This window comes from Malaclemys terrapin, chromosome 19, assembly GCF_027887155.1.
Source record: "Malaclemys terrapin pileata isolate rMalTer1 chromosome 19, rMalTer1.hap1, whole genome shotgun sequence".
NCBI lineage: Eukaryota > Metazoa > Chordata > Testudines > Emydidae > Malaclemys > Malaclemys terrapin.
Window position 1 is genome coordinate 8466360 of NC_071523.1, and position 27416 is coordinate 8493775.

The 27416-nt window shown below is 45.0% G+C and overlaps 1 protein-coding gene across 1 annotated transcript; it reads right to left on the minus strand.

Annotated features, from left to right (window-relative positions):
• Positions 1 to 618: 618 nt before the first annotated feature.
• On the minus strand, positions 619 to 23573 carry LOC128826077 (ATP-dependent RNA helicase DDX19B). Its single transcript, XM_054009143.1, has 12 exons — positions 23428 to 23573; positions 20590 to 20638; positions 20007 to 20060; positions 18505 to 18640; positions 11068 to 11160; positions 10148 to 10250; positions 8920 to 9034; positions 7912 to 8089; positions 7148 to 7385; positions 5586 to 5748; positions 4378 to 4569; positions 619 to 2504 (listed from the first exon to the last, which is right to left on the minus strand). Exons 1-12 carry the CDS (start codon positions 23482 to 23484, stop codon positions 2443 to 2445), a joined length of 1440 nt encoding a protein of 479 aa, XP_053865118.1. The 5' UTR covers positions 23485 to 23573; the 3' UTR covers positions 619 to 2442.
• Positions 23574 to 27416: the final 3843 nt, after the last annotated feature.

A 27416-nucleotide genomic window follows, 5' to 3' on the forward strand; every position in this document is an offset into this window, starting at 1 on the left:
TTAACCTGTGTTGTAAGCAGGTAGTGAATTGTTTTGGAATTCAAATTAATATATATATATATATATTTCATTGGTAAAGACCATGTAAGCAGGGAGGGGAAGGCCAGGCCAGGCTAGGCCAGAGAGCTGCTAAAGGACAACCAGTGGAGAAAATAAGTGAAGAGAAGGGGATGATCAGGGTGGCTGGCTGGAATGATCTAGCAGCAGTATTTTGAGTGGCTCCCCAAGAACAAAGATGTAGGTGCCTTAATGGCCATGCACAATTTAAATTTAGCACCTACCTTCAAGTTTTATCCTTTAGTGCTTAGTTACCACTAAGGCTGATGCCAGGAAAAATCCTGGCATCAAAAGAGACATTGGGGAAGAATAGAATTAATCTGATCTCATTCGTTATTCAATATAGTTTAATGATAAATGGCTGGTGGGATGGTGCCATAACTCGACACTGAGAGCATCTGGGAAATACAGCAGCTCAGTTACACTAATCTCAAATTTCACAGTGGAATCCACCTGGGAGTATTCCAAGAGGAAGCACTGCCAGAACTCTATCTCCATCAAGTCCTCTATACAAGACATTTGATAACAAACAGGGATGCCAGAGACAAAGACTAACCGAAGCACAGTTCAGTACATGTTCTTTATTCCAATTAAAAGTACATTAGAAACAGCACACAGGACCAGCAGCAGCGTTCATGACAGTTCAACCCAATGCACTGCTGTCACAAGGTCATTCAGCTGTACTATTAAAGTAGGTGATTGAAACAAGTCTTCCACTCTACACGCAAGCACTCACTCACCTGCCACTTTAAATAGGTTTTCAACAGAATAAAAATAGATACACCCCAGAATACAAAAAGTTTAATTTTAACAGTTTTTTCACTAAAGACTTTGTACAAATTGATAAAAGGGTGCACAATTTCCTAAAATTTTAGGTACATTTTAAATGAGCCTTTTTTTACTTGGTAAAAGGATCAACATTCCTGTCTTTGAACAGAATATGATGGCCAAAATTGCAAAGAAAATGTATAGTTCAATTTACAATTTATACATTTGTTTTGAAGTGATTCCTGCACTGAGTAGCAGTCCGATGGCTGCTCACGCATGTCCACTTTTCCCAAAAGAACTGTGCACCACAAAGTTAATGTTTAGGAGCCTACTTCTCCTGGAATCGGGGGGGAAACAAAAACCCACAAGCTTCCATTTGTGCACGGTAAGTGGTCCCAACTCAACTAAAAGCCCAAACTTAGAAGTTCTAAATAAAACCTTCGCTGGCAAGGGTCACCTTTGGGGCAAGGTTTGTAGGGACTGATGACCTGTCTGCTTTGCGATACAAGCACAATGAAAGTGGAGTGCTTCCCATCAGTATTTTGGCTGAGCAATTTAACTCAAGACTGTGGTACTGAAACATGCTGTAACAGGCAAATTTGGTGTTCTATTTAAGGGTATTTTTGGTCAATACAAGCTATTATATTTTTTTTACCAGATAAATATTCCTGTTTCCATTATTGATTGGTAGAGTCCAACAGCTCCATATGAGACTTCATGTGGAACTGCCCAGACAACAGCAGCATTTTAAAACTGGCACCACCTGCGTAAAGGTAACTATAACTCCCACTCCTCTACCAAGAGACACTACCATTTATAGGGGTGAATTTATTTTGGATATTGATTAGTACAGTCCTCCTTACACGGCTGATTCCTCCCACCCACATGAACCAAGATTTGGTTTGGCAAGGTTAAATGCATCATAGAATTTCTATAGTAGTTAATTAACACTTTCAACCATTGCATTGCTTTATGAATAGTGGCCATTCTAAAAACGAACTAAAACCAAAATACTGCCCAGCAAAAGCAACACTGCACCACTATCTGAGAATATGAGCTAGTGGAAAGATCTTCTGGACAATCTACTTAAGGAAAAGTAGGGCAAATCCATCAGGAACCCAGAAAACAAACCTTTAGAGCACAAGGCAGCACTAGAAAAATAAATTCTATTTCATGTGAGTTTAGTTTTTAGCCAAAACCATCTGCCTTGTTTTTTAAAGTCAATGTCCATATATTTGGCTGTTGAGTTTTGTTTTACTGATCACATATGTCGAAAAATAATACCCCAATTAACCAAATAAAGCATTTATTTATTCCTTTTAGATATTTATGTATTGGCCACTTTTTGGCAAATCTATTTCTTAGAATTTAAAACATGTTTCCATTTTAAGGCTAAACTAAGAAATGTTAAAAGCTTCTGTAAACATTTCCTCTTCTTCCGCAGAGCGGCACAATTTTAAGTCCAACTGCAATTTTTAAAGTGAGGTAATTTCTGTGTATTTATATCTTAAGAGTCCTTTTCATGACTGGCCAAAAGGTGTGCCAATCTGAACGCTAAGCCAATTGTAGTGGGAGAGCTACCACAGGAGGGCGTACATCAGTTCCAGCAGCTGCGTTTCAGTTGGCTATTTTCTCAATTTCATCCAAGTCGTCAGTATCCAGTTTTTCTATCTTTTTGTCTACAAGAGAAGATTAGAAGAGAATCGGAACTAGTTCACTTTGTACAATGAGAGACCAGAAGATGAAGCAGGGTCCCACCTTACTGTGTTAAATCCCACTTCTGTTCTTGTCACAAGATGAATCTATCCTAATCCATGACCAACACAATAAAATTAAGTTTTATAAATCAAGTCTCAACAATTTAGTGTGACAAAGTGGGAATTTTGGAAACATTCTTATTCATGCCTCAGTTTTCCTTTGTGCTTTGCATTGCTATGCATGAATGTAAAGGATTAAAAAGCTGCTCTTGGGACAGAGAGGGGGGGGGACATGAGGTGTTGTGTCACATAACTATCTGGAGTGGTATGAAGACTAGGTCATTTAAAGAACAGGCTGAAACGGACCCAAATCAGTGGAGGATCCAGAAAGGCAATGGGAACCCCAACAGCCAAGAAGTTCACACCCAGCAACCAACAGAGGAAGGAGATTTCCCCCCACCTCTCAGCAGGGAAACTGAGCAAAAGCCCCAGCTGGAGAACAAAGGCATCAGGTGGCGGGGTTAAGACCTGGCCTTTGGAGTGACAGATACACTAAGGACAGGAGGGACAGAGATGGGCAGAGCACGCTAAGATGGCTCCTTAGCAGCATGGCTCAAGGGAGCCGTGACCCCACGCAGGCCATTCTGAACTTTATCTGAATCTTTGCCTCTCTATTCTGACCCAAGGACTTTCAGATTCTGTACACCAGGTGACTAAGGAATTGTTACCTTGTTTTGGAAAAGCTGTCTGGGGTCAAGGCATATACAGAGCATTGTGCCCTGAAGGAGTACAGTACAAACCTCCTGCAGGAGTCTGGCTTGGCTGGATTCGCTGCAAGGAGCCAGAGAGAGACAGGGTTCGCTGGTGCCCAAAGACCCAGTGTCAAAGCGTTAGGCCTTGTCTATACTACCGCGATAAGCTGACCTAAGTTACGCTACTCCAGTGACATGAATAACGTAACTGGAGTCAACGTTGCACAGGTCACCTTACCACAGTGCCTATGCCGCACTTGCCCATCGACTTCCCTTACTCTTCTTGGAGTGGTGGATTATCAGAGTTGACCGGAGAGCTTCACTAGACCCACTAAATTGACAGCCTCTGCATTGACTGCAGCAGCGCCAACCTACTGGTAAGTGTAGACACACCCCTAGAGGTCACTGGCCTCCCCCAGTGGAACCGTGTGGGTACCTAGGGCTCGGCCCACTCAAGTGGTCACTTCCAAGGGACTGGCTACAGGCTGGGGCACAGACCACACCCTCTGGATCTGTGATTGTAGATCACTGGGTCACTCAAGTTTCAAATTGGAAGCAATTTCTTGGGGGCGGGGGTAATGTCTTTATTGTAAGCTGAGGGGCATTTAAGTAACGTTATGGTATGTGGAATACAATTTTTAATAATGATGCCAGTTAGCCAATGAGAACTGGATTGACTTGGCAGGACACAAGCAAGATCTCCCAGGCACTTCTGTCATGCATCACTTTGGAAGTTTACTGTCTTATGACAGATGTAGAAGTTATTCAGATATACCAAAATGGGCTATCATACCTGCCATTTAAACAGTATTCACTGTTCTACTGTAAAATAAAGATAATTATATCCGAAGTTATGCCCATTTGAATGTATACAAATAACTGGCTATTCCCCTAGTTATTTTTGAAACAAGGTGCTACATAAAGTGCAGTGGTACCCTTGACAGACTGTATGTAGCAAAGCAAAACTCTGCTAAGCCTAATCAAAGACCAAGACCACAGGGAAATCAGAATTAGAGTCAGGGTTGTCTGATACACAGTTGCTCAAAATTCTATAGAAATAATGCTATACCTACGCAAAAGAAATGAAGCTAAAGGGAACTTACTGAAATGTTCCTGAATTCTGTTGAGAATATTCATGCTGTGCTTGCTGTCTACCATGTTAACAGCCAGTCCTCGCTTGCCAAAACGACCTGTACGCCCAATCCGATGCAGATAAGTCTCATTATCTGGGTTGCCATCTTTATCCACAGGAAGGTCAAAGTTGATAACCACAGAGACCTGCTCTACATCAATCCCTGGGGAGGAAAGCGTTCAAGAGATTACAACTCTCCCTTTAGCCCATTTTAGTCCAGGATTGTTTCAGTGTTTTGATCCCAGAATCTAGGGCTTACCCAGAGCCATTAGTTTCAACACCTTTCACAGAACTGCACTATTACTGCCGCCAAGTTTCGTGGAAAGTTAAGCTACGTGCCGTGATGAAGCCTGCAGCGATGTCAAGAGTGAGTGCTCAGCAAAACTTACAGGGATAATTGGAAACGTATGTTTCCATAGCATAGAGAGGACCCTTTAAGATACTACAGTGAGAGGATGCTATCAAATGGAGGATGGATAATGTTTTCACCCCTCAGCTCATAGAGAATCTGAGCACCTTTGCATGACCTAATGCTTTCATACCAGAACTATATATTGATGTTTATGGGGGCCTAGAAAGACTAATAAATTGCAATAACTTCTAAAATATAGTCAATTGCCCCTCCTACTTCTCAACAGCCAGGCTAGGAGAGCCAGTCAACTTATTTCGTTTAAGTGTTCAGCATGTCCAGAATGCCCCTTTTAGCTGTAACTCGCACAGGAGTTTATTCCTTTGCCTGACCTCTAGTGAAAATGAAGTTGAGAAAATTCAGGGCACACATTTGTTTGCCCACAGCACAAGCCAGGGCAGGGTGCAGCCATGGGATGCCTCAATGTGCCCAAAGGACAGAAAAATGAGACTCTGGTGGAAGGGAAGATTCTTCACCCTACTTCAGGTCTCCTTTAAGGAAATCCCATGTTAAGCCATTCCAGCAGAGACAGACCTAACCCAACTCACACACGACAAGGACCACCCAGAAGTTTTGGGGGACAGCACGTCTGTCAGTCTCCCTTGGAATGGTTTTGTTAGGGACTCTTTTGTACAAATCTAGCACAGGTTACAAATTCTTCTTTAGGCGGTACAGCAATATTTTGTATGTCTGTCACCAGACGGCACAGTCCCGTCTCAAGTACAACTACCCGCTTCCCTTCCCCGAGATGCAGTGACATTGTATTCTACCTCTGGCACAGACATTTGTGGTCACCAGCACTTTCTCTTTGCCCTCTCTGAAACGCTCGATCACCGCAGCTCTTTGTTCCACCATCATCTCACCACTTAGCAATGCCACCTGGTGACCTTCTTTCGACAGCTCTCCTGCCAGCCAGCCCGCTGTTTTACGAGTCTGAAATGTAAAGCAAGAGCAATTAAAATCTTTCTGGGAAGACAGTTTTTGAACTTCAAACAGGAACAGGCCTCTCTTAACAGAAGGGAACGCTCAGGGCTCCAACTCTGCTTATTCCAGGATTCTAGCATCATAGTTTAAAAGGAACAAAGAACCCAAACCATTCCCATTTCTGTTTGAAAGCCTAACATTATGATAAAGCTTAGAGACACGTTTTCTATTTCCTTTTACAAAGGACAGCTCTTTGTGTGTAGTCAGGCAGCTCCACTGCTTGTCTTGGTCTCTCAGCAACAAGGAAAAGACTTAATAGGAAACTTATTGTAAGACCACATGCCTTGCACCAAGAAGACTGGGACAAGTGTCGTATGTGGTATCACTAACTATTCATTTTTGGAAATTGGCTAGATTTCAAGTTGAAAACGTCCCTTTAAGACCATCCAGTGAGAATCTCTGCTGAAGGGTTGAGTCAAGCCGCTATAAAATTCAAGATGCCAGTTCATTTTTCAAGTCCTGACTACGTCAAACATTGCATTTTAAAACTGCAGGAAACGGTTCTTCACTTTAGTGGACACTCGGGTACAGAACACGTGCCTTAACATACCAGTCTTCTTCCTATCTAGAGCTATGGGCCTCAATTAAAATTTGCAATTACAGCAGCTTCCATACAAGAATCCCAGAGTGCCACAACACGCCTGAGAGTATCATCACCATTTTACAGAGAGGGAAACTGAGGTCTAGCAGAGTCACAAGCCAGTGGCAGTTCTTTTACCTACAAGACTTATTTTTCCACCCCATTAAAGCCTTCTTGCTTTTATTTTTATCATTTTGTTGTACACTTTGTTTTGAGACGTATTTTACTGGTTTACAGAACCCCAAATTCTTTGGTTTTCAGAGACCGCTTTAAAAATAAAAGCGAGCCACACGATGGCTGGAACCATGCAAGCAACAAACATGTTTAAGACCAGCTGGGGCTAGATGGCTCCAGCATGGTTACCACGACTCACATGGGGCAGTTTGGCTATCACGATTTTAAGAAACTCCGTGTCCACAGGAGTAAGTGAAACTTCACTAGGAACCATTTTTTTAAATAACGGCTGTTAGTAGGGTTCCAGCCTCAGCAGAGATAGGACCGACAGGCAATTAGGGTCAGAGACAAGCCGAGAAGGCGGATTCTTCCAGCCACTCTCCTGCATTTTTCCATTTCCAAGACAAGATGAGGAATGGCTTGTTGCCCATTTGTGCTCCTAGAACGATCATGCCCTCAATCATCTTGCAAGGAGTCTGTGTCACTAGGATTCTTGGCATCAGCAGACACTATTTCAGAATGGGGCTGTTTTAACGAGAGCTCCCTTCGCTTTAGGGCGTGGCAAAGGTCACGTCATTCTCCAGAACGACTCACATGACAGAAGATCATGGCCTGGGCAATGGTGATAGCTCCATATATATTACAGAGAGCCTGGAACTTCTCATCTCGATTATTACACAGAACATAGTATTGCTTAATGGTGTCCAGTGTCTCCTCCTCTCGCTTCAGTTTGATGATGTTGGGGTCGGGAACAACTTTTTGGGCAAATTTCCATACAGAATCTTCAAAGGTGGCAGAAAATAGGAGCATCTGGCAATCTCTGGGGAGCATTCTGCAAGGCAAGGCAAACAAGTTAGGGTTTCCTTATTAGAAACCATCAGCCCAGTGGCACCTGCGGTAGCCCAGCAGCATAGCATGTCACTTACAAACCTTTGGAATCAGCCTTTTCAGTCTGTTAGGCTTTCTAAACATTAGCCTATGAATATTTAATCACATCCCAACTCAATTTGCCAGTGGCATCCAGATAAATTTGGACATTTTAAGCAATGAATCCTCCTCAGGGGCTAGGGAGGGCTGTTCTCGAACCTTGAAATAATTAAATGTCTGCTTTCAATGAAATTCCAGCTTTATGAACTGCCTGGATTAGAGTTAAGTGTATTTCTATTGTAGCCTGTGGCCTTAGTCATCAGCAAATAATCACGTCCTGCCATTTGGAAGAGATCCCTTCCTGCAACCATGAAGAGGAAATGGGACATTAAATAGGCCAATGAGAGAAACCAACTGGCTGTGGTGGAGGGGAACTAGTATCTTTCCCTTTCCTCAGGCAGCCCAGATGACAGCATGGGGATGTTCCTTACCTCTGAATGCGGATGCTCTGATCTTGATGGCCCTGAGTTGCTATCATCACGTCAGCCTCATCCAGGACAAACACTTTAATCTTCTTGGGGTCTATGAATTTCAGTTTGGAGCACCAGTCCAGGACAGTGCCCGGAGTGCCAATTACAATCTGCTCAGAGATCTTCTGACCTCTCTCCACTGTTAGTAGACAGAAAGAAAGGCTTTCATGAGAGGTGTGTGCACAGCACTTCCATGAGGAGGTGAAAGATGTATCATTGTGTATGTTACTCCCCACCCTACTCTCTTGCTCAGAGTTCTTCTCCTACTCTGGAGACTGACTTTTTTGGGGGGGGGGTGGAGGGGGGGGGAGAGAGAAGGGGTGTGTGAATAGTACAGCCCCATTAGTGCCAGAGCAACAGATGTCATTACATGCTCTATAGGGCAGTTCTGCAGCATCCAACATTGCTTTCCCAGTCAGGGAGGTAATCTGTCAGAACACTAACCCCTTATGAAGCGTACAAGATCCACCGCTTCTCCCCAACTTCACGAATTTAGCAGTTTATACAGTGCCTACACCTGAAACAAGTAGTATGTGTAATTATCTGCACCAGCCACCCACAATATGAAAAAGTGTCACTTGGACAAAACAGATCAGCCACCAATAAAGTTAGTCAGCCACTTCCATTTCACTAATAGTTACAAAGTTCAGTTATTTTCTGAGGAGACGGAGGAAGAAACTCAAGTAAAAAACCCAGACCATGAACTGTCCAACTCCCACTCCATGCCCAGTTTAGGGCTTCCAAGAGTGAAGTCCCATTACACCAGCTCATGTTCTGTACAGCAGTCAGACCTGACAGAATTTGATTCCAGGCCAACTGTGCTAAGCGTATCTGATGTCAAACCCAATCACTTTCAAATTTTAAGAGAAAGTAATGCATTAAATTCCCATTACCACACCTCACTAGAAAAAGGAGTAAGTCTCCCTGGTTAGATCTTCAAAAAGGGGGTGTATTTCCCCTCACACTCACATTTATTGCCTCGGACAGCATATGCAAGACTTAGCTCCGGATGAAACTTTCCCATCTGTTCAATTACTTTTCCTGTTTGAAGTGCCAGCTCATATGTTGGGGAAAGGCACAAACACTGGAAGGAAAGCAGATAAGAGTATATTCGATCATCACACTTTCCTGTGAAATACATTTAGTTGTGAAACTTCACCTCTGTGCAAATAGATGACCAATATTTTAGGATAAACACTGTTGTAGGTAAATTTCATTAACACTCATCAGCTGAACAGTGTTTTTAGTAAGTCACCCAATTAAAAGGAAGTTCATTTGCATGTGTAACGTCTTGTACCGGTTAGTTTTGTACAGCTTGTATATTTTGTATTGCCCACATAAGCATGTAAACAGAACACCCTGCGAAGAACGTCGGTGCTCAGTACTATGGTAATATGGCCAAAGTGCCATATTAACAAAGACAGATACGTTTTTATAAGGGACATTTCTAATGAATGTAGCTCGAAGTGAAGATAACACAGCATCCTTAACAAGGAAGCTCTTGCCTTGGTAAAACTGCTGAGTCCGTTTCGGCAGAACAGCTAAGCGACGTGACTCCTGCCCACACCCTGAAAGTGGGAACTCTACTCCGCATTGCTTCGGAGCAGTGGTTAGAAACATCAGCTGGCTTCCTAAACTGAATTTTCCCAACTCCTATCCAGCGTGCCGAACTCCTGTGCAAAAGGCCCTGTTACCCAGTCCAGCACTCTAACACAAAGGTATCAATGTAAACTGGACGAGGCAAGAAACAAACCATTCAACACCCCATTTACTCCCCACTTCTCAGGGCTCCTCAACCACAGGTGGTTCGTCAGTACAGATCCTCTCCCTTCCAGTCCAAACCCTGCTCCCACCTCAACACCCCCACACACTCTCACCTCACCGCAGCACAGCTGCTCACTGTAACTCCAATTTGGCTGTTACAGGTACAGAAAGACAGAGGTGGAGAAAAGAAGGGAGGGCGGGAACCGGGCTGGTCAGGAGAGCTGGGAGAACCCAGTACCTCGGCACAAAACGAATCAGCATTTTCAACTCTGCTGCCTCTGCTCCCCAATGCTCGGACATCACAGCCCACTGGGAAGCTGAAGCTATGTAGCTGCTACCAGTGTCTTATCAAAGGAATATAGCTTCTCTCCACTAGATGGCGCTGCCCTACAACTAAAAACCAGCACAACCATTAGATTCCAGTAGCCCCTACCTGTGGATACTTGTTCCCGGGTTCAACGCGGCTGAGCATGGCCAAGACAAAGGCAGCTGTCTTACCAGTACCAGACTGAGACTGTGCAATCAGGTTCTGTGGGCTGGATCAACACATAAGGGGACATTTTAAACATTTTGGCACAAGGTTAAATGTAATCCATTCTATGACCAGCGAATACAAGATACACCGTTGTGAGATTTGGCAACACAGCTTAAATTAACTGAATGGCAGCCACAGATAAGTGATTTTAATATGCCCTGCATCTTGGCCACATCCTAACTGAAGTCACCATCTAGTTTCATAAGGGCAGGACTGCACAAGGAGGAGGACACGAGTGAATTTTCTGCAGGGCGGATGCATCTTGGCACACGCAGCTTCTATGCGCTATGGAGATTTGAAGGGAAAGCTGCTGTGATGCTGCAGTAGTTTTCCATATTGTTCATCTCCCCCTAGCGTTCGCTTCACTCCTCCATGCTCTTCACCTAAAGGGCACTGAGAAGCAAGGCGGACACGAGCCACAGCATTTTGACTGCTCTGTCCTGTCCAGGAGTTATGCAGGGCTGTTGTAGAACAGCCTCATCTCCCCTACATTGCCAAGAGGATCGGATTTACTGCTGCCAGGAAGAACGGCATTGTCTTCAGTGTGGCTGAAGATGCAGTGCAAGTCTAGGCAAAGGGTGCTTATGGGGACCTGTGGAAGTTTGCTGGGTAGCCTGGCAGCATTCGAAAGAATTTCAGCAGCACAGTCCAATGGAAAGGAAGCCCCTTCAGCACAGCGCGCACAGCCACTAGTGTGTCTCAACGCCACTTCAAGTAGGCCGTCTCCTAGCCAGAGCGTTTACAGTTTAACAGTAATAGTGCATAAGGCTCTCCCACCTCCCCACTTCCCAGGGGAAGTGGAAAGCATGGATACGTACGGTTCAGCAAGCATCATGGGCAGAGCATTCTCCTGTATTTTCGAGGGTCGGTTGAAGCCCATGGCATAGACACCCTGCAGGAGCTGGGGTTTTCTGGAAAGAGAGAGAGTCGAGTGTTTCTGAACTAATAGAAAACAGCACTAGAACCAGGAAGATGGTCAAGTCAATGGGAGATTTTTTTGATTGCAAGTGAAAGGCAGGTGCCTGAAAAGCAAACCCTAACAGCAAGTAGGCCTGGGGCAACGCCTCTAGTGCTACATTTACCAATAGTAAACTACCGTGGCAACCCATTTCTTCTCCACATTGCTAACAAAGTGGTCCATCTGTGACTCAATCACTATTAGCTTGTGCACACCCTAAAATGGGAGAAATACAATAGAACCCCATTTATTTGGTCTAATTGGGACTACGGCCAGATCAGATAATCAAAACTCTGGATAAGCCAGAGAATGGGAAAATGTGATGCTGCAGCACCATCTAGTGGCCACAGGATGGATCGCCCGCTTCTGGCCCTAGAGTCCTGGTTGTTTGGTAACTGCAGAGAGCCCGTTAAGGGAGGGTCAGATAAACGGGGTTCCCCATCCACAGCACAGCTTTGTACACATGAAACTCTGGACAGCAATCCTCGGATAGGAACTGAAACACTAGATCAAACGTTAGCATCTAAACCAGTGGCTCTCAAACTTTTTTTTACTGGTGACCCCTTTCACATAGCAAGCCTCGGAGTGCGACCCCCCCTTTTAAATTAAAAAGACTTTTTTATATATTTAACACCATTATAAATGCTGGAGGCAAAGCGGGATTTGGGGTGGAGGTTGACCGCTTGCGACCCCCCATGTAATAACCTCGTGACCCCCAGAGGGGTCCCAACCCCCAGTTTGAGAACCCCGGATCTAACCAGATTGGGAAGCTAAGAGACACTATTTCAGATTATGTGCCTCCTTGTTTTATCAATGAATAAACTAGTTACTTTTAAGAGCTAAATACAGTACTTAGTAGCCTATCAAAGGATCATTTTGATATTGTGATTAACATCTATGAACCTAATATTTATTTGAACCAAGAAGCTACAATAAGACCCTATTTTTTTACCTTAAGGAATATTAAACACTGGAAGGAGTCATTTGGCTACAATACACACTGCTGGGTTCTAAATTAATTAACCACTCAAGAAAGCACTCTAAGCATCGATGCAGACAGCTCAATTAAAATATCTGCTCAGTATGTAGCAGCGATCAGGAGAGGCAAATGTGTCAGGATGTACAAAGAACAGAACAGAAAACAATACTAAAAGAGTGATCTTGCCTGGCTATAAAACAACAGTGCACCCACATCTGGAACACTGTGTGCAGGTCTGGTCACCTGGTGTCTAAGAGAGCAGAAAGAGGGAGTGGTCGGAGACATTCACCAAAAGGATTAGAGGACTGAAGAAATTTCTTTATGAGGAGAGATTAAATAGACTGGGACATTAAGGTTAGAGGAGATCTGAGATATATAAAATAACGAATGGGCTAGAGAAGGTAAGTCTGGAACTTTTATTGACCCTCTCAATACAAGAGCAAGGAAACAGTCAATAAAAAGACAAGAAATTTAACCCACTGATAAAAGACAACATTTTTTACAACACAATTAACATGTGGAACTCTGTCACAAGCTATCATTGAGACTAAGACCTTAATGAATTAAACATGTATATGAATGAGAACATTGTGTTCATTATATAGGATGAAAACCATTTTATAAAGGATATAAAACTTCATGATTTGGGATGTAAGCCAACTGCTAAGGGTACATCTACCCTGCAAAAGACGACCATGGCAGCAAGTCTCAGAGCCTGGATCAACGGACTCATCTGGCAGGACTCGTGCTACAGGGCTAAAAATAGCAGTGAATCCCGGCGGGGGGGGGGGGGGGGTGTCTCAGAGCCCCAGGATCTACACTGCTATTTTTAGCTCCATAGTGTAAGCCCCATAAGCCCGAGTCGGTTGACCTGGGCTCAGACACTCGCTGCCACAGATCATTTTTTGCAGTGTAGACATACCCAAACTAATGGAGTTGGGAGGAAACTTAGCCCATGAACGGAGACAGCCTGTTCATAGGGGAACTGCCCCTCTGCCCCGTCCTGGTCTCTTCGAGTGCACTCCTTGCAGATTCACCTTCCCTGAGACAGAATCACGTCATTCTCCTGCTCTCGGCCCGGGCCCTGGGCTGCAGTCCCCTGTGTATCAACTGTGAGAACCACAGCAAGGTCTGACTTATGTTCAGTATCTGCAGTTATCTGTTTGCTTTGGGAACAATGACTGTGGCAACCAGTGACCAAACAGCCTCCATGCGGCAAAGTATTATTTATTTAGAACAAAAGCATTGAATGGAAAACGGATCGTAAAAACAAACCAGACTAAACTTGCCTTCCCTAAGGCTTCCCATTCCCTGGGAGCAGGGAAGGCCTCATTTGCTTTCAGGCACTCCTGCAGGACCAGTCTGTTCTCATCAGGAACAGCACCTGACAAATGACCCACTGCCCCTTCCTCTCCTGAGAAGAGTTTAACTGTTTACTGTCCTTTTAAACTCTAGTTTCCAGCCTGGCAAAACAGCTGTGGCACTTTGGACTGGTGCCTGGAAGTATGCCATTGTCTTGTAATTGGCTCCCAAGATAAACAACATCTGACCAAGCACTTGGGGTGGCACTGTTTTGCCTTTATGTTTGTTCTTCTCCTAGCCCCCTATTGTGCTAGATCAATGCATTCATACAGGAAGTCTTATAACCCAATATACAATAACTTCCCCTCACTGTCCAGGCCTCTGAGTGTTCATAAATCACATAGCAACTCCACTTCAGTCACACTGATTATTCCACAACTGTCCATTATGGGGTTCCTGGCACCTTCCTCTAAAGCAGCGGTTCTCAACACAGCGGTGGCCCATCACCCCTGTGACATCCTCAGGGCCATACAGGTAGTATATATATTGTGTGGATGCAGCCCACATACCACAGAGCTGCATATGGAGCCCACAATGGTAAATAGCTTGAGAACCACTGCTCTAAAACAGCTGTGCAGGCACTCCTGCCAGATACTGGACTAGAGAGACTACTGATCCAATCCCGTATGGCAATTCCCATGTCTCTGTGAAGCCCTATCGGCGGTGTCTTAACCCCACAGTAATCAGCCCTGCCAGACTCATTAGTTCAAAAGGAGGTACCAGGACAGGAAGAAGTTTGCAAGGGCCATTTAACATTAAAGTTTTGCAAAAGTCACTTAAGATTTTGTATTTTTGATGTTCAACCTCTAAGAAGGAGAGTAAATACTGATTGGTGCAAGAAAGAGGTAAGTTATGGCACGCCTAGCTCAGCATGAGTCAGGCCTTTGATCTGTACACAGCTATACGATGGCACTCAATTTTAAGTGCAGTGGTGACACCCAAAGTGTTCAGTTGCCAAAGTTACTAGCTGCTTCTATTAACAAGGCACCTATAATCGATAAAGGACGCTTTCAAGTCACAGCAGACACTTGTGTACCTAAGGAGACTCCAGAGCAATCTAAAATTAAAGTTAAGATATTTGTATTTGTAAACTCTTCACCGATGACCTGTTTAACTGCTTCTTGTAGGTGTTAATGTTGTTTAGCAGCAATTTCCAAAAAGCAAATAGCAATTTTCCTGCCCACACTTTTCCTGCTGGTTAAACCTCTCTACTCGATTCAACATCCTTTTTAAGAAGCCCGTATTATTTGCAGTCTGTGGCTCAAATAAAAGCTCTTTGAATATGCAACCTTGTGTTAGTTCAAAAGCAAGAATCTCCAAAGCCCGATTCTCTGCAACAGTTGTCAAGGATACAACTAGTTGCAGAATCAAGACTCAATTAGTCTGAGTGCTCCCATCATTAACTTTCTTTGATTGTTAGATCAATTCTCATCTTTCAAAAGCCAGACAGGCAAGGTATATGATCTAAGGAGCCTGTTTGTAGTCATTCAGCTACAAAGCGGTAGCTTAGAAAGGCAAAGCTGTAATGTTCCAAGGTGAAAAGTCTGTCAGGGTGGTTTCCTTTCAGGACCCATTTCCAAACAAGTGACAAAATCACCAATGTAATTAAGAATAGAACCTCAAGCGTAGAACTCCCTAGCACAGTTTTAAAAGTTTATCATTATACACCATATGCAACTATCTTCAGTTGATGCACAAAGAGCTCCATGAACAATTGGGGCAGGTATTTAATGGGAAGATGGAGGCAGGAAGAACCGTAAAGGTATCAGACTATTGTTTTAGGACTGATGTCACTGGCAGAGGAAGAATGGGTTGGCTTCCTCCTGTGCTCTTCATGGGCACTTGTATCTTCGCAAGCGATTTTAAACGCAAACTGTAATAAGATTGAGCTCTTTACTTCTCCTTCTGATACACAAAACCAGAACTGCTTAAGTTTTCAAGAAGAGTTCTTGTTGCTTTGTAATATAAACATTATGCAGAATACCTGGTCTGATCGTCCCTCAATTTATGGAAGGAACTTGGGGGAGTGGGGGGAATGGAGACTTTTACACAAAATGTTTTTGCTTTTGCCATTTACCTGTTAGTGACCAGATCAGTCATGGAGGTCATCTGAATATCCCTTCCCATCCCTCCCCCATCAGTTCAGCACATGCTGTTAAAGGCAAACTCTACTGTGCAATCTTAGACAACAAACCTTGCCATTCTGCAACTCATACAAGTTTGTATAAGATTTAATATGGAAAAAAAAAATCTTCCAAACCATTAGACTGTCAGCACAGAGAATGAGCTGGGAGGAAGGCCAAAGCAGAGCATGAAGAAGCTACTCAAAATAAGCCCAGTTCGGGCACAAAAAGACCAAAAAACCTGTACGACAAGCAATTCTTCCTGTTGCTTGTGTTTAAACTATGCAAAATGCATAGTGAATATGCTAATTTACTAATTGTCTAAAAACTAATTTGCAGTTATCTGAAATGAAAACCTCTGCACTTCTCAGATACAAGGGATACCCCTTCCCAGACTGAAAACCTCTAACAGGCCATCAACAGAGCAAGACTGCTATTGCCTCAGCAGCTAGGATTTGAAGTCTGTCTGCTCTTGCATTATCTCCTGTCGTAAGTCACTTAAAAGCAGCTAAAGCAATAACGATCAGGTATTATTTGTTCAAGTAAATCTGTCTTGTTCACAATGGAATCAGAACTGTGCTAGCTACAACTATGTTGGCCCAATAGATAAGTACATTGCAAAACAAACCCGAAGCCAAAGTCATTTCTCCTCTGAAGGCTTTTTCCATTGATCTACAAACTAAACACTTAATTAGGAACCTTAAGTTAAGTTCTAATTAGCTACCAAATCAAGAACTGTAAAGCAGACTGCTGGTGGGGAGAAGTGCTAATGAAATAGTGACAGAGTAGGAGCTAGAAATTTAAGTGGTTTTTCCAGATTCTTGGTAAAGTTGAAACAGGTCTTCCTCAGTGAAAGTCGGGACCATTTTATTCCACATGCATGGTTCAAATGGAGACATCTCCCACTTTGGAGTCTATCAAAGTGGGAGTTTCCAGCTATAGCTGCTTGATGGTAAGTTTACCCTTTTATTCCAGAGTTGCAGAATTTCAAAACCTTCTTTGAGTCCCCTTACAAGAACCTTGAAGAGGCAAAGAGTAAAAGAAAGTCACCCCAAGCATGGGTTAGCGGATAACAATTCTTACTTAGGAAACCTGTCCATTTGTGAACTATGGCTTATTGAAAAAGGCAGTTGTTTTAATATCAAAAGGGATGTGGGACTACAAAATACTTACCTATTTCATAAAACATCTTTGAGTAACTGATTTTTTTTTTTTAAATCTTAATTTATTATATATGTTGTCTCTCAGCTCAGACAACAAAACTCTGTCTAGTGAGTTTCAGTTTTGTTCTTCGTCAGTTTCATTTTCATCTTACCAGGGCACTAGCACATGCAGGAATGTTTGGATTGTAAATACCACAGAATATTTATTTAAAACACTAATTAAAAAAAAAAAATCAGTTTAGAAGAATAAGCTTCCAAAAGACCTACATTGAGACAAGATTTATCTGACAACATGAAGATTCTATGGGCGGGGAAAGATTTCATAGATCTTTTAATTTTAGGTTTTCAACCATTTTTACTGTATTTCAATATCTAAGCTTAAATATAATTTAAGTTTCATGCCCATTCTGCTGCAGAGTCTTCACAAATTGAGGTCTTTCTGCCACAAACCCTTCATGAAGAGTCTCCATTCAATACTAGCAAAGCGATGGACTCATCCCTCCTCCACGCTATTTAACTGTGGTGTTTGAGAGCGATTTTCTATAGGCAATCTAAAAGTCAGGCCCGCTGCAGCTGAAAGCTGATAACACTATCTTGACCCTGTTCTCCACCCTTCTTTTCCCAGGCTAGGATTTCTGTGTTTGAGTTCTCTAAGAAAACTTCCTTTGCACACTTAAGGTTCTCTTCCCCCTTCAGCCCTGGAATTTTCCCCTTTCGTTTCCAGAACCTTCTCCCGAAACAACTTCTGATGGAGGATGGCACATCGCTGATTTTGAAAGTGCTAGCAAAATGCAGATGGGATGCTGTGGAGTCATAGGGTCTGCATTTCACCTTAGAGACTTGCTGACAATGGGAGATCTTTGCAATATCCTGTCTTATTTGTAATAAGTACAAATTAGGTCAGTTTTCAAATACTAGATTTCAGAGTAGCAGCCGTGTTAGTCTGTATCCGCAAAAAGAACAGGAGTACTTGTGGCACCTATTAGAGCATAAGCTTTCGTGGGCTACAGCCGAAGAAGTGGGATGTAGCCCACAAAAGCTTATGCTCTAATAAATTTGTTAGTCTCTAAGGTGCCACAAGTACTCCTGTTCTTTTTTCAAATACTATAACTCTTGTCCAAAGTACAAATGGTGTAAACAATCTATTTTCAACAGCAGTAGTCTAGAATCTGGTAGAAAAATCTTGACTGACCACTGTACATACTTTGCAGAAGTCACAGGAATATGGCCACAGAGAAATACAGAATGCAGATCTCAGTTTGGCTTCTTCTACTTTGTTGCCTGAGACAGTTACAGATCTCTCCTGAGCTCATTTCTGCCCAAGTGTAGACACCGTAAGGGATTGTAGGTGTCATTGTAGAAACTGTAAGGGATAACATGAGTGACCACACAATGCACTGCAACCAGTACAATGCTCAGTATTAGAAAACTGACATTTCCCTGACAATCTCCTTTATAGACAGTTTCATGTGGCACGGCAATTTTGGCTGAATGACTGGAGTTATGGCTTTTGTTGCTGGAACACTTCTCCGGATACCTAACACCTGTAAATATCCTAAATCTTTCATAGCATCACTCTCGGGTGAATCCAAGATATTCAGCACCAACAGGAAGAGTTCTGCATCACGGCATTGCAAGAGACTATAATTAGCAGAAGAACAGGGACTTACAGTCGCAGCTCCTCAAAAGACTTCACAGAGTAGAGAGGTGATGTAGGATCCCTCTGCAGCACCTCCACTTGGTTTGTTGTGTCCACCAGATTACTGCGAATCAGCTTGTTTAACAAGGATTGGGCAGCTCTGTCCTCTGTGCGGAAGGAAGTAAATGAAGCGTTGTTTATATTTACAGAAGAGCAGGAGGCTCAAAGAAGTTTTGGCTGAGCTCTGACAGTTACACTCCCACTATGATGTTGCACAATTAAGAGATATTATAAGAAGACTAATTAACACAAACACCAAAACCAAAGCTGCGTTATTAAAAGAGGGGATTCTACTCAGTGACCAACGGTCACTGAGTTAAACAGGAAATACCTCTTAAACTAGCATAGGGAGTCTTTACATGTGGGAGAGATGGGTTAATGCAGAGGGATGCCACAGGCTAAGGACCACCTTACCAAACATACAGAAGTCTGCGGAAGAGAAGAATGAGGGGGGGATTTGATAGCTGCTTTCAACTACCTGAAAGGGGGTTCCAAAGAGGATGGAACTAGACTGTTCTCAGTGGTACCAGATGACAGAACAAGGAGTAATGGTCTCAAGTTGCAGTGGGGGAGGTTTAGGTTGGATATCAGGAAAAACTTTTTCACTAAGCAGGTGGTGAAGCATTGGAATTGGAGATTCTACCACCCTAGAGAGGTGGTGGAATCTCCATCCTTAGAGGTTTTTAAGGTCAGGCTTGACAGAGCCCTGGCTGGGATGATTTAGTTGGGGATTGGTCCTGCTTTGAGCAGGGGGTTGGACTAATGACCTCCTGAGGTCCCTTCCAACCCTGATATTCTATCAAGTCTGCTTTTCTAAGATCTCTCTACCTGGATAGTGAAAACTCTAACCGATAACTGGTGCAGGAGTACTGATCACCTTAAATATTGCTTTGGTGAGTTTCAAGTGTGGACAGGTGATTCTCTACTAAGGGTTTTAACACCAATGGCATGCTCTCAGTGTTAAGAGTTCCCAGTTTAATATCTCTGCCTCTATCCAGCATAGCCATTGCATCCTTGAATTCCCCCATACAAGATAAACCTACTTTGGACAAGTTAAGTTGTCCTCCACAAAAGGAGCCAGAGTACCCACCCACCTGCTAACTCACTATGAACAGTTTGTTTAATAAGAAAAAAAATCAGTATGTTCCAGAAGCCCCAAAGGCTAAGGAGCGCTGGTTGTGAAGGCAATACAGACAGTGTTATCAAACAAACTGCTCCTGTATCTCACTGCAGACAGATACAGAGATCACCTTATTTCTCCCTCCCCCCATCACCATATAGCAATCTCCTGAGTCAATATGGAGCAGTGTATTCTCACACCTCTTGCACAGAGAACACTCATCAGAATGAGCTCCTTTGGGCAGATGCCAAGACTCTCCCATCCTCTGAAATGAAGTAGACTAACTTTGAACAGATTCAAAATTAACTGTTTTCCCACTGTCCCTTGTCAGAGTGCTTCTCAGCTGCGCTTACCTTTTTCCTCATCTTCTGTTTTCTCTGTATTGTCATCTGTCTTGACAACAGCACCTACATTTGGACAGACAATGCGGTTACTGGGGCAATCTCAAATGGAATGGGACCAAACAAGCTCACCTATCTCAGGCTCATCCAAAGAGGCAATGTTACTGTTACAGTTAGGTAAAAAACAAAGCTGTAAGCCACATCACTAATAGGAACAGTTTTGCTCCATCTATGAAGGCAAAAATAAGCCAGGTTATAACATGAGAATGTTGGCAGTGTAGTTTGCTCCCAACTTAGTCAAACCTGCCATAACATTTGAGTTCAATAGCAACTTGAATCCATCAGTTCTGGTAACTATAGTAATCCCTGAACCACTCTAATACTAAACAGCACTGAACAGTGAAAGTACAGTTTAAAAAGCTAACCACAAAAAATAAGCACTCAAGCCAGACATTTAGTTAAGGCTAATAGTGGTTAGTTCCTGGAAGGTGGATGCTAAACTGGATTTCCCACCTTTCAAAAGCTATAAAGTCCAGACCAAACACCCATGAAACAATGTTCTTTTCTAACCCAGCATTAGTTGCTATAAACTCACCATTGGAGCTTGGCTTCGTTTTCTCCTCCTTCAGGTGCAAGTTGCTCAACTGTATGTGTGGAAAAACAAGGAAATTGCAATAGTTACGCTCAGGAATCCTTCATTTGGCAAGAAGGCCCTCAGTGGAATCTTCCTCAAGGTTGACAATTTCAGACTCACGATCAGTAAAGAAGTGTAACATGGGCTATGGTAAAATTTTTAAACTCTAAACATAGTAGGAAGTGAAACAATACACCCTCAAATTAGCAGGAGCGGGGAGGCTTACAGAACATCCAATGTAAGGACACAGACAATGGTATGAGAGCTGCTACACTGTATTTTTCAATCAGAGAAGTTAAAGCCAAAAAGAGTCACCAGAATCTTTACTAAGATTTTGCTGTTTTCAGTTCATGCATCACTCATCTGAAATTTGGGCTTCAAGATAGAAATTTGAGCTGACAGCAGGCACAGGACTACTGACAGAAAATGGTTAACTCAGTATTACAAATTAGAGACCACTATCTAATGGAGCTGAAGGGTTGTTTATTTTTATCAGGAATAGAGAACACCGTGGGACAGGATTGGAGTATGCTTCAGACTGAGGCGAGTGTTCTGTAATTGTCTACCACGAGTTTGGAGAACAGCCACCTTCCCAAAGAATGATACTTTGTAAGTTTGTAGCAGAATACAATTCTGAAGAGTACAAATCTTCAGGTCGTGTCATCAAAAAGTTTGTATTCCCTAGAGCTAAAGAAACTTTCTTTAAATACTCTAACATATTAACGAGCTGTATGTGCTTGAAGACACCCAATTGTATCACAGGAGCAACAAAAGGAACATGTCAAATTCAGAATTGCAATTTCTAGCAAAAGAGTTGGGCACTGACATGGAAACCTGGGTTTCAGTCTCTCTCTTGCTTGTTTTTGGGCTGGTAGAGGCGGAGTATTGAAGAGTCAGTGAGCTCAGCAGTCTGGTAGATTAAGCAGTAATGCTAACTAAAAGACACCCACAAAGCTGTGCTCAATTAACAGGATTGTGGTTGTGATCCAGATATTAAAAATGAAGAAGTGGTGAATCCTGCAATTTTCATGATTCATTGGAGATTTACTGAATGCCATATGTTGATAATTAGGTAAACACAACAATGGAATTCTCTGCAAATAAGTGTATGCCCTCATGGTGTGTTTGGATTCAACAAACAAGTAACCCCAAGAACAAATAATTGGTGTTCCATTATCCTGAAACTATAAAAATCAGCATGTGCTTCATGCTTCTACACCCACTAAATACATCAGATTGGCTGTCTCAACTCTGCCTCAGACACCAAAGAAATACACCCCCTCGATGCAGACATAAAAGGAATAGCCATTGTGGTGTCTTCTGAATCCTAATATACCAGAAGAATGTATATATTCATGTGGCTTGACGGTCAGATTGAAAACTCCAGTCCTGTCAATCATCTCTCTTTTGCCCTCTCTTGGGAGAGGCAAATTGAAGAGAGTATCACATCCCAGGGGCACACTCATGTTAATCCAAGCTAGTAACTGAGTAGCAGCCTAACAAAAGCCAGTGTTTACCCACAGATCAAGGGGCCTCACAGTAAACCAATCTGAAATATTTTAAATTTCTGTTTATTTAGCACTTAAGGGACTAAGCTTATTCCCAGCTGCTAGAAAACCTTCTGCCTGGTTTTACTAATGCATTCCTGTAAAACTCAAAAACCTGCCTGCCCATTTTTAATGGTGATAATAAAAAGTATTCACCCTAAAATAAAGGGTGGGTTAGACCTTTGCAATGGTGAGCTAATATAACTTGATCAGGACCTCCCAAATCACTGCTATCCTAACTTCCACCAAGAGAAGATTGTCCAATAAAAGATATTACTTCATTCATCCTGTCTCTCATATATCCTGGGACCAACAGGACTACAACAACACTGCAAATTCTAACCACAGACATCTCAAACAGAAGATGCCATTTGCTCATTGTTTATGTGATGGTGGGGAAGCCGAAACTGGGAAGCCAACACCACTTTTTAGTTACAGCGCTTTATGTCTTCACAGTACCCAACGTTAATTTTCACTTGTGAGCCGAGTTAGACTTCACCTTCAAGACCCCAGTAGGGGAAATAAATTCATTAACACACCCGCCCTCCCCAGCCTTCTGACTCGGGTTGAAAAGGGAATATTTTCCTGGGGGGGGGGGGGGGGGGGGGGCTCATATTTAGGACTCTGCCTAAGTTAGACACACAACCCCTTCCAGGGACTTGCTACAACACAGCTGCCATTGGGATTTTAGCCTCTAGCTGTGCCACAGGCTTGGGCCCAGGCCAGCGATCTGCAGAGCGGAACCGAGCTGTCAGCGGGTCTCACAGCCCCAAGCCCAGTGCAGAAGCCATTTCCCTTCTCCGCCCCCACTCCAGGGCGGGGGTTTCCAATCTGGGGTCCCCGGACTAGGGCTAAGATTTCCAAAGGGGTCCGCACCTCCGGTTAACATTTTTTAGGGGCCGGCAAATAAAGAAAGGAGGAAAGCCGCGGACCTAGAGCATCTGGCCGCCGAGCCGGTTCGCAGCCCCGGCCCCGCTGAGTGGGTCACAGGGGCAGACCCGAGCCAGACCCCCGCTGTCCCGGGCGCCTCCCTGCTCGGCGGGCGGGCTGGGGCCGATGCCACGGTGCGAGGCGGCACCTGCTCACCCCCCCGCCCCGCTCCGGGCTCCGCCTAGTCCCGGGCTCCCGACGGGCCTGGCCTCTGGCCCCCGGCCCAGCGGAGCCCCCCGAAGGGCCTCGGCCTCCCGCCCCGTAGAGACCCCCCTTCCCCCCTCTCATCCCGGCCCGGCCCCGTCTCCCCCCCCGGACTCACCGACTCGGCGGCCGCTTCCTGCTCGTCCACCGCCAGCGCCCAGGAGTCGGTGGCCATGGTCCGGGAGATGGCGGCAGGGCTGGGAGCGCGCAGGGCTCGGGACCAGTAGCCGCAATGGCGCCGGAGGGAAAGGAGACATGCGCGGCGGCCAGGGGGGTCGCTTTGTACCCGGCCGGCGGGAAACTCAGGCCGCGGCACTTCAGTTCCGGGAGCGCCGCGTTCCCTCCCGGCACCGACCGGCCCGGGCAGGGACCTTGCTTCCGTCAGCCGCGGGGCAGCGCCCCAGGGCCGCTGCTTCCTTCCCAGTCCCTACCCCAAGGCTCCCCCTTCCTCACCCCCCCATCCGCCATGATCCCCTCCCTCGTCTCCTCTCCCCCAGCCCCCCATAGTATCTCCTCTGTAACCTCCCCAAACCCTTCTCCCCGTCTCCCTCCTCTTCCTCAGCCCCCCTCATCTCCTCTGTAACCTCCCCCAACCTTCTCCCCATCCCCTCCCTCTTCTCCCCCAAACCCTCCCCACTGTCTCCCTCCTCTCCCCCACCGCCCTCGTTATCTCCTCTATAACCTACCCTTCCTCTTCCCTCCCTCTGCTCCCCCAAACCCTGCTCCCCCACCCTCATCCCCCAACCCTTCTCCCTGTCTCCCTCCTCTTCCTCAGCCCCCCTTATCTCCTCTGTAACCTCCCCCAACCTTCTCCCCATCCCCTCCCTCTTCTCCCCCAAACCCGCCCCACTGTCTCCCTCCTCTCCCCCACCGCCCTCGTTATCTCCTCTATAACCTACCCTTCCTCTTCCCTCCCTCTGCTCCCCCAAACCCTGCTCCCCCACCCTCATCCCCCAACCCTTCTCCCTGTCTCCCTCCTCTTCCTCAGCCCCCCTTATCTCCTCTGTAACCTCCCCCAACCTTCTCCCCATCCCCTCCCTCTTCTCCCCCAAACCCGCCCCACTGTCTCCCTCCTCTCCCCCACCGCCCTCGTTATCTCCTCTATAACCTACCCTTCCTCTTCCCTCCCTCTGCTCCCCCAAACCCTGCTCCCCCACCCTCATCCCCCAACCCTTCTCCCTGTCTCCCTCCTCTCCCCCAAACCCTGCTCCCCCACCCTCATCCCCCAACCCTTCTCACTGTCTCCCTCCTCTCCCCCACCGCCCTCGTTATCTCCTCTATAACCTACCCTTCCTCTTCCCTCCCTCTGCTCCCCCAAACCCTGCTCCCCCACCCTCATCCCCCAACCCTTCTCCCTGTCTCCCTCCTCTTCCTCAGCCCCCATCTCCTCTGTAACCTCCCCCAACCTTCTCCCCATCCCCTCCCTCTTCTCCCCCAAACCCGCCCCACTGTCTCCCTCCTCTCCCCCACCGCCCTCGTTATCTCCTCTATAACCTACCCTTCCTCTTCCCTCCCTCTGCTCCCCCAAACCCTGCTCCCCCACCCTCATCCCCCAACCCTTCTCCCTGTCTCCCTCCTCTCCCCCAAACCCTGCTCCCCCACCCTCATCCCCCAACCCTTCTCCCTGTCTCCCTCCTCTCCCCCAAACCCTACTCCCCCACCCTCATCCCCCACCCCTTCTCCCTGTCTCCCTCTTCTCCCCCAAATCCTTCTCACTGTCTCCCTCCTCTCCCCCACCGCCCTCGTTATCTCCTCTATAACCTACCCTTCCTCTTCTCCCCCAAACCCTGCTTCCCCACCCCTTCTCCCTGTCTCCCTCCTCTCCCCCAAACCCTGCTCCCCCACCCTCATCCCCCAACCCTTCTCACTGTCTCCCTCCTCTCCCCCAAACCCTGCTCCCCCACCCTCATCCCCCAACCCTTCTCACTGTCTCCCTCCTCTCCCCCACCCCTCATCTCCTCTGTAACCTCCCGCAAACCTCCCCCCCATCCCCTCCCTCTTCTCCCCCAAACCCTCCTCACTGTCTCCCTCCTCTCCCCCCACCGCCCTCATTATCTCTATAACCTACCCTTCCTCTTCCCTCCCTCTTCTCCCTGTCTCCCTCCTTTCCCCCAACCCCTCTCTTATCTCCTCTCTAATCTACCCCTGTCCCACAACTCTCTTTCTCTCACCTCACCTCCCTCCCTCTCCTCACCCTGCTCTACCCCCTAAGTCTTTCCTCCTTTCTCTTTCCCACTTTTTGTGGGGTGTTGGTGTTGTCTGTGGGAGGCGCTGTGCTGATGGCACCATCAGCCGGGGCTAACTGTGCTGGTGGATTTGTGATGATGGCTGTTAATCAGGAGTTGGATTGAGACCCAGCAAACTCATTGCATATAGGCTCCTGAAAACTTGCCATCCACTAACTTTTGGTGTTTAGCCAGCTGGGGCAAAGACTGAATTTAAACCAGTGACCTAGCAGTGAGGGCCTGTTACTCATACCCTAGCCTCCTGCTCCCTCTTTCAACAGGAAAGATAGTCCTGTCTGAATTGGGAATGCATCCACAAAGAACGAGATCTGTTTCCTTTAAATTGCATTCATTGTCCTTAAGTGCACAAGATGTCATCATTGATTTTTATGCTGCTCGCTGCTTTTGTATTAATCATTACCTTTAATTTTAGCCACCAGTGCCTTAACAAAAATAAACTAAAAATAATTATTTTATTTAACGAATGCACCCTGCAACACTCCAGGGTGTTTGGAGAACAGCACCATTACATAAATAATGACAAATTCAAATATGGAATCTAAAAATCAAAATTAAATCATACAACCCAAAGTGTGTGGTATGACTCAAAACAATTAAAACCACTTGGCAATTACTAGGTGTGCGCTCCACTAAACATCAAAACAGGAACAAATTTAGGAGGAGTTGGGGAAATGAGGGACAACCAACAGGTACTGGAAACAAAAGATGACAAAAAGAATGATCAAAAAATGTGTGAAGCTACATAGTGAAACCTGTACTAGGACCTACATATTCACTAGGCACAGCTGTTTTATGTGACTTCTTCAAGATCTCAACGTTTCCACTTTTGCTTGACCAATGTTAGCTCACTGAGGTCTGTGTGGTTGCTGAATCCAGGCTTTGTTATTACACTGTCACCTACCAAGATCAGTATTGTCACCCTTAGGCATTCAGAAATCCTGCATCAAACTGCTAAAATCATGAGATTGGCTTAAGAATAATGAGATTTTAAACATAAAAGGTCTGGGTCTTAATAGTTTAAGGGTCTTTTTATTTACCTGCAGGTTTTTGAGCCTTTACGGGTCACATTTTCAAGCTTTTCTCTCCAAACATGGGGGCTAGACATGTACATTTTTAATTAAAATGGCGATTCCCATATAATTATATGACTCCAGGAGCTGGGGCATTAAAAAGTACAAAATATCTTGAGATTTGTGATCAAGATACTAACATTGCCAGGTGGTAGATCAATGTACAGGTGAAGAAAAAAGAAGATATAGAAAACTACAAAAAACCAACAACCCCAAAACAAAAAAATAACCCGCTAGCACCTAAAACAGAAAAAGACATTGTACAGATATGAAAAGACACAATGTGTCAGAAGCTTCCAGGCTCCCAAACTTTACCTAGGCTTTTAAAACTGAATGACAAAGGCACAGTCTAACAGAGGATGCAAAGGGGGGTTGAACATATATAATATGACATTACAGTTCTTGTACTGTTGACCATCTGTGCAGTGAAGCTGAAATTCACCCCATGCAGAGAGCTGTAAGTGGTGCATGGTTTTGGGTAAGCTTTCCGCAGAGGAGTTAATTTCACTCAGGGAGTGGAAGATCCCTGGTTATAGAAACTTTGGAGATGGAGAGGTACTTACCTGCTCTGTAAAGCGTGGTGAGACAATCACACTGTTGTGGTATCTTGTGTACCAGTCCATGACTAGGGCCAAATGGTGCTGCCACTCCGCCTTATAGGGTAACTGTTGGGAACTTCCAACTGACAGCTGTTGGAACGTTCACGGTTGTCCTTGGCCTGGGAAGATGCTAACTGGCTGCTGTTGAAGATAACCAGCAGCTCAGCCAATCAGATGCAAGAGTGAGGTACA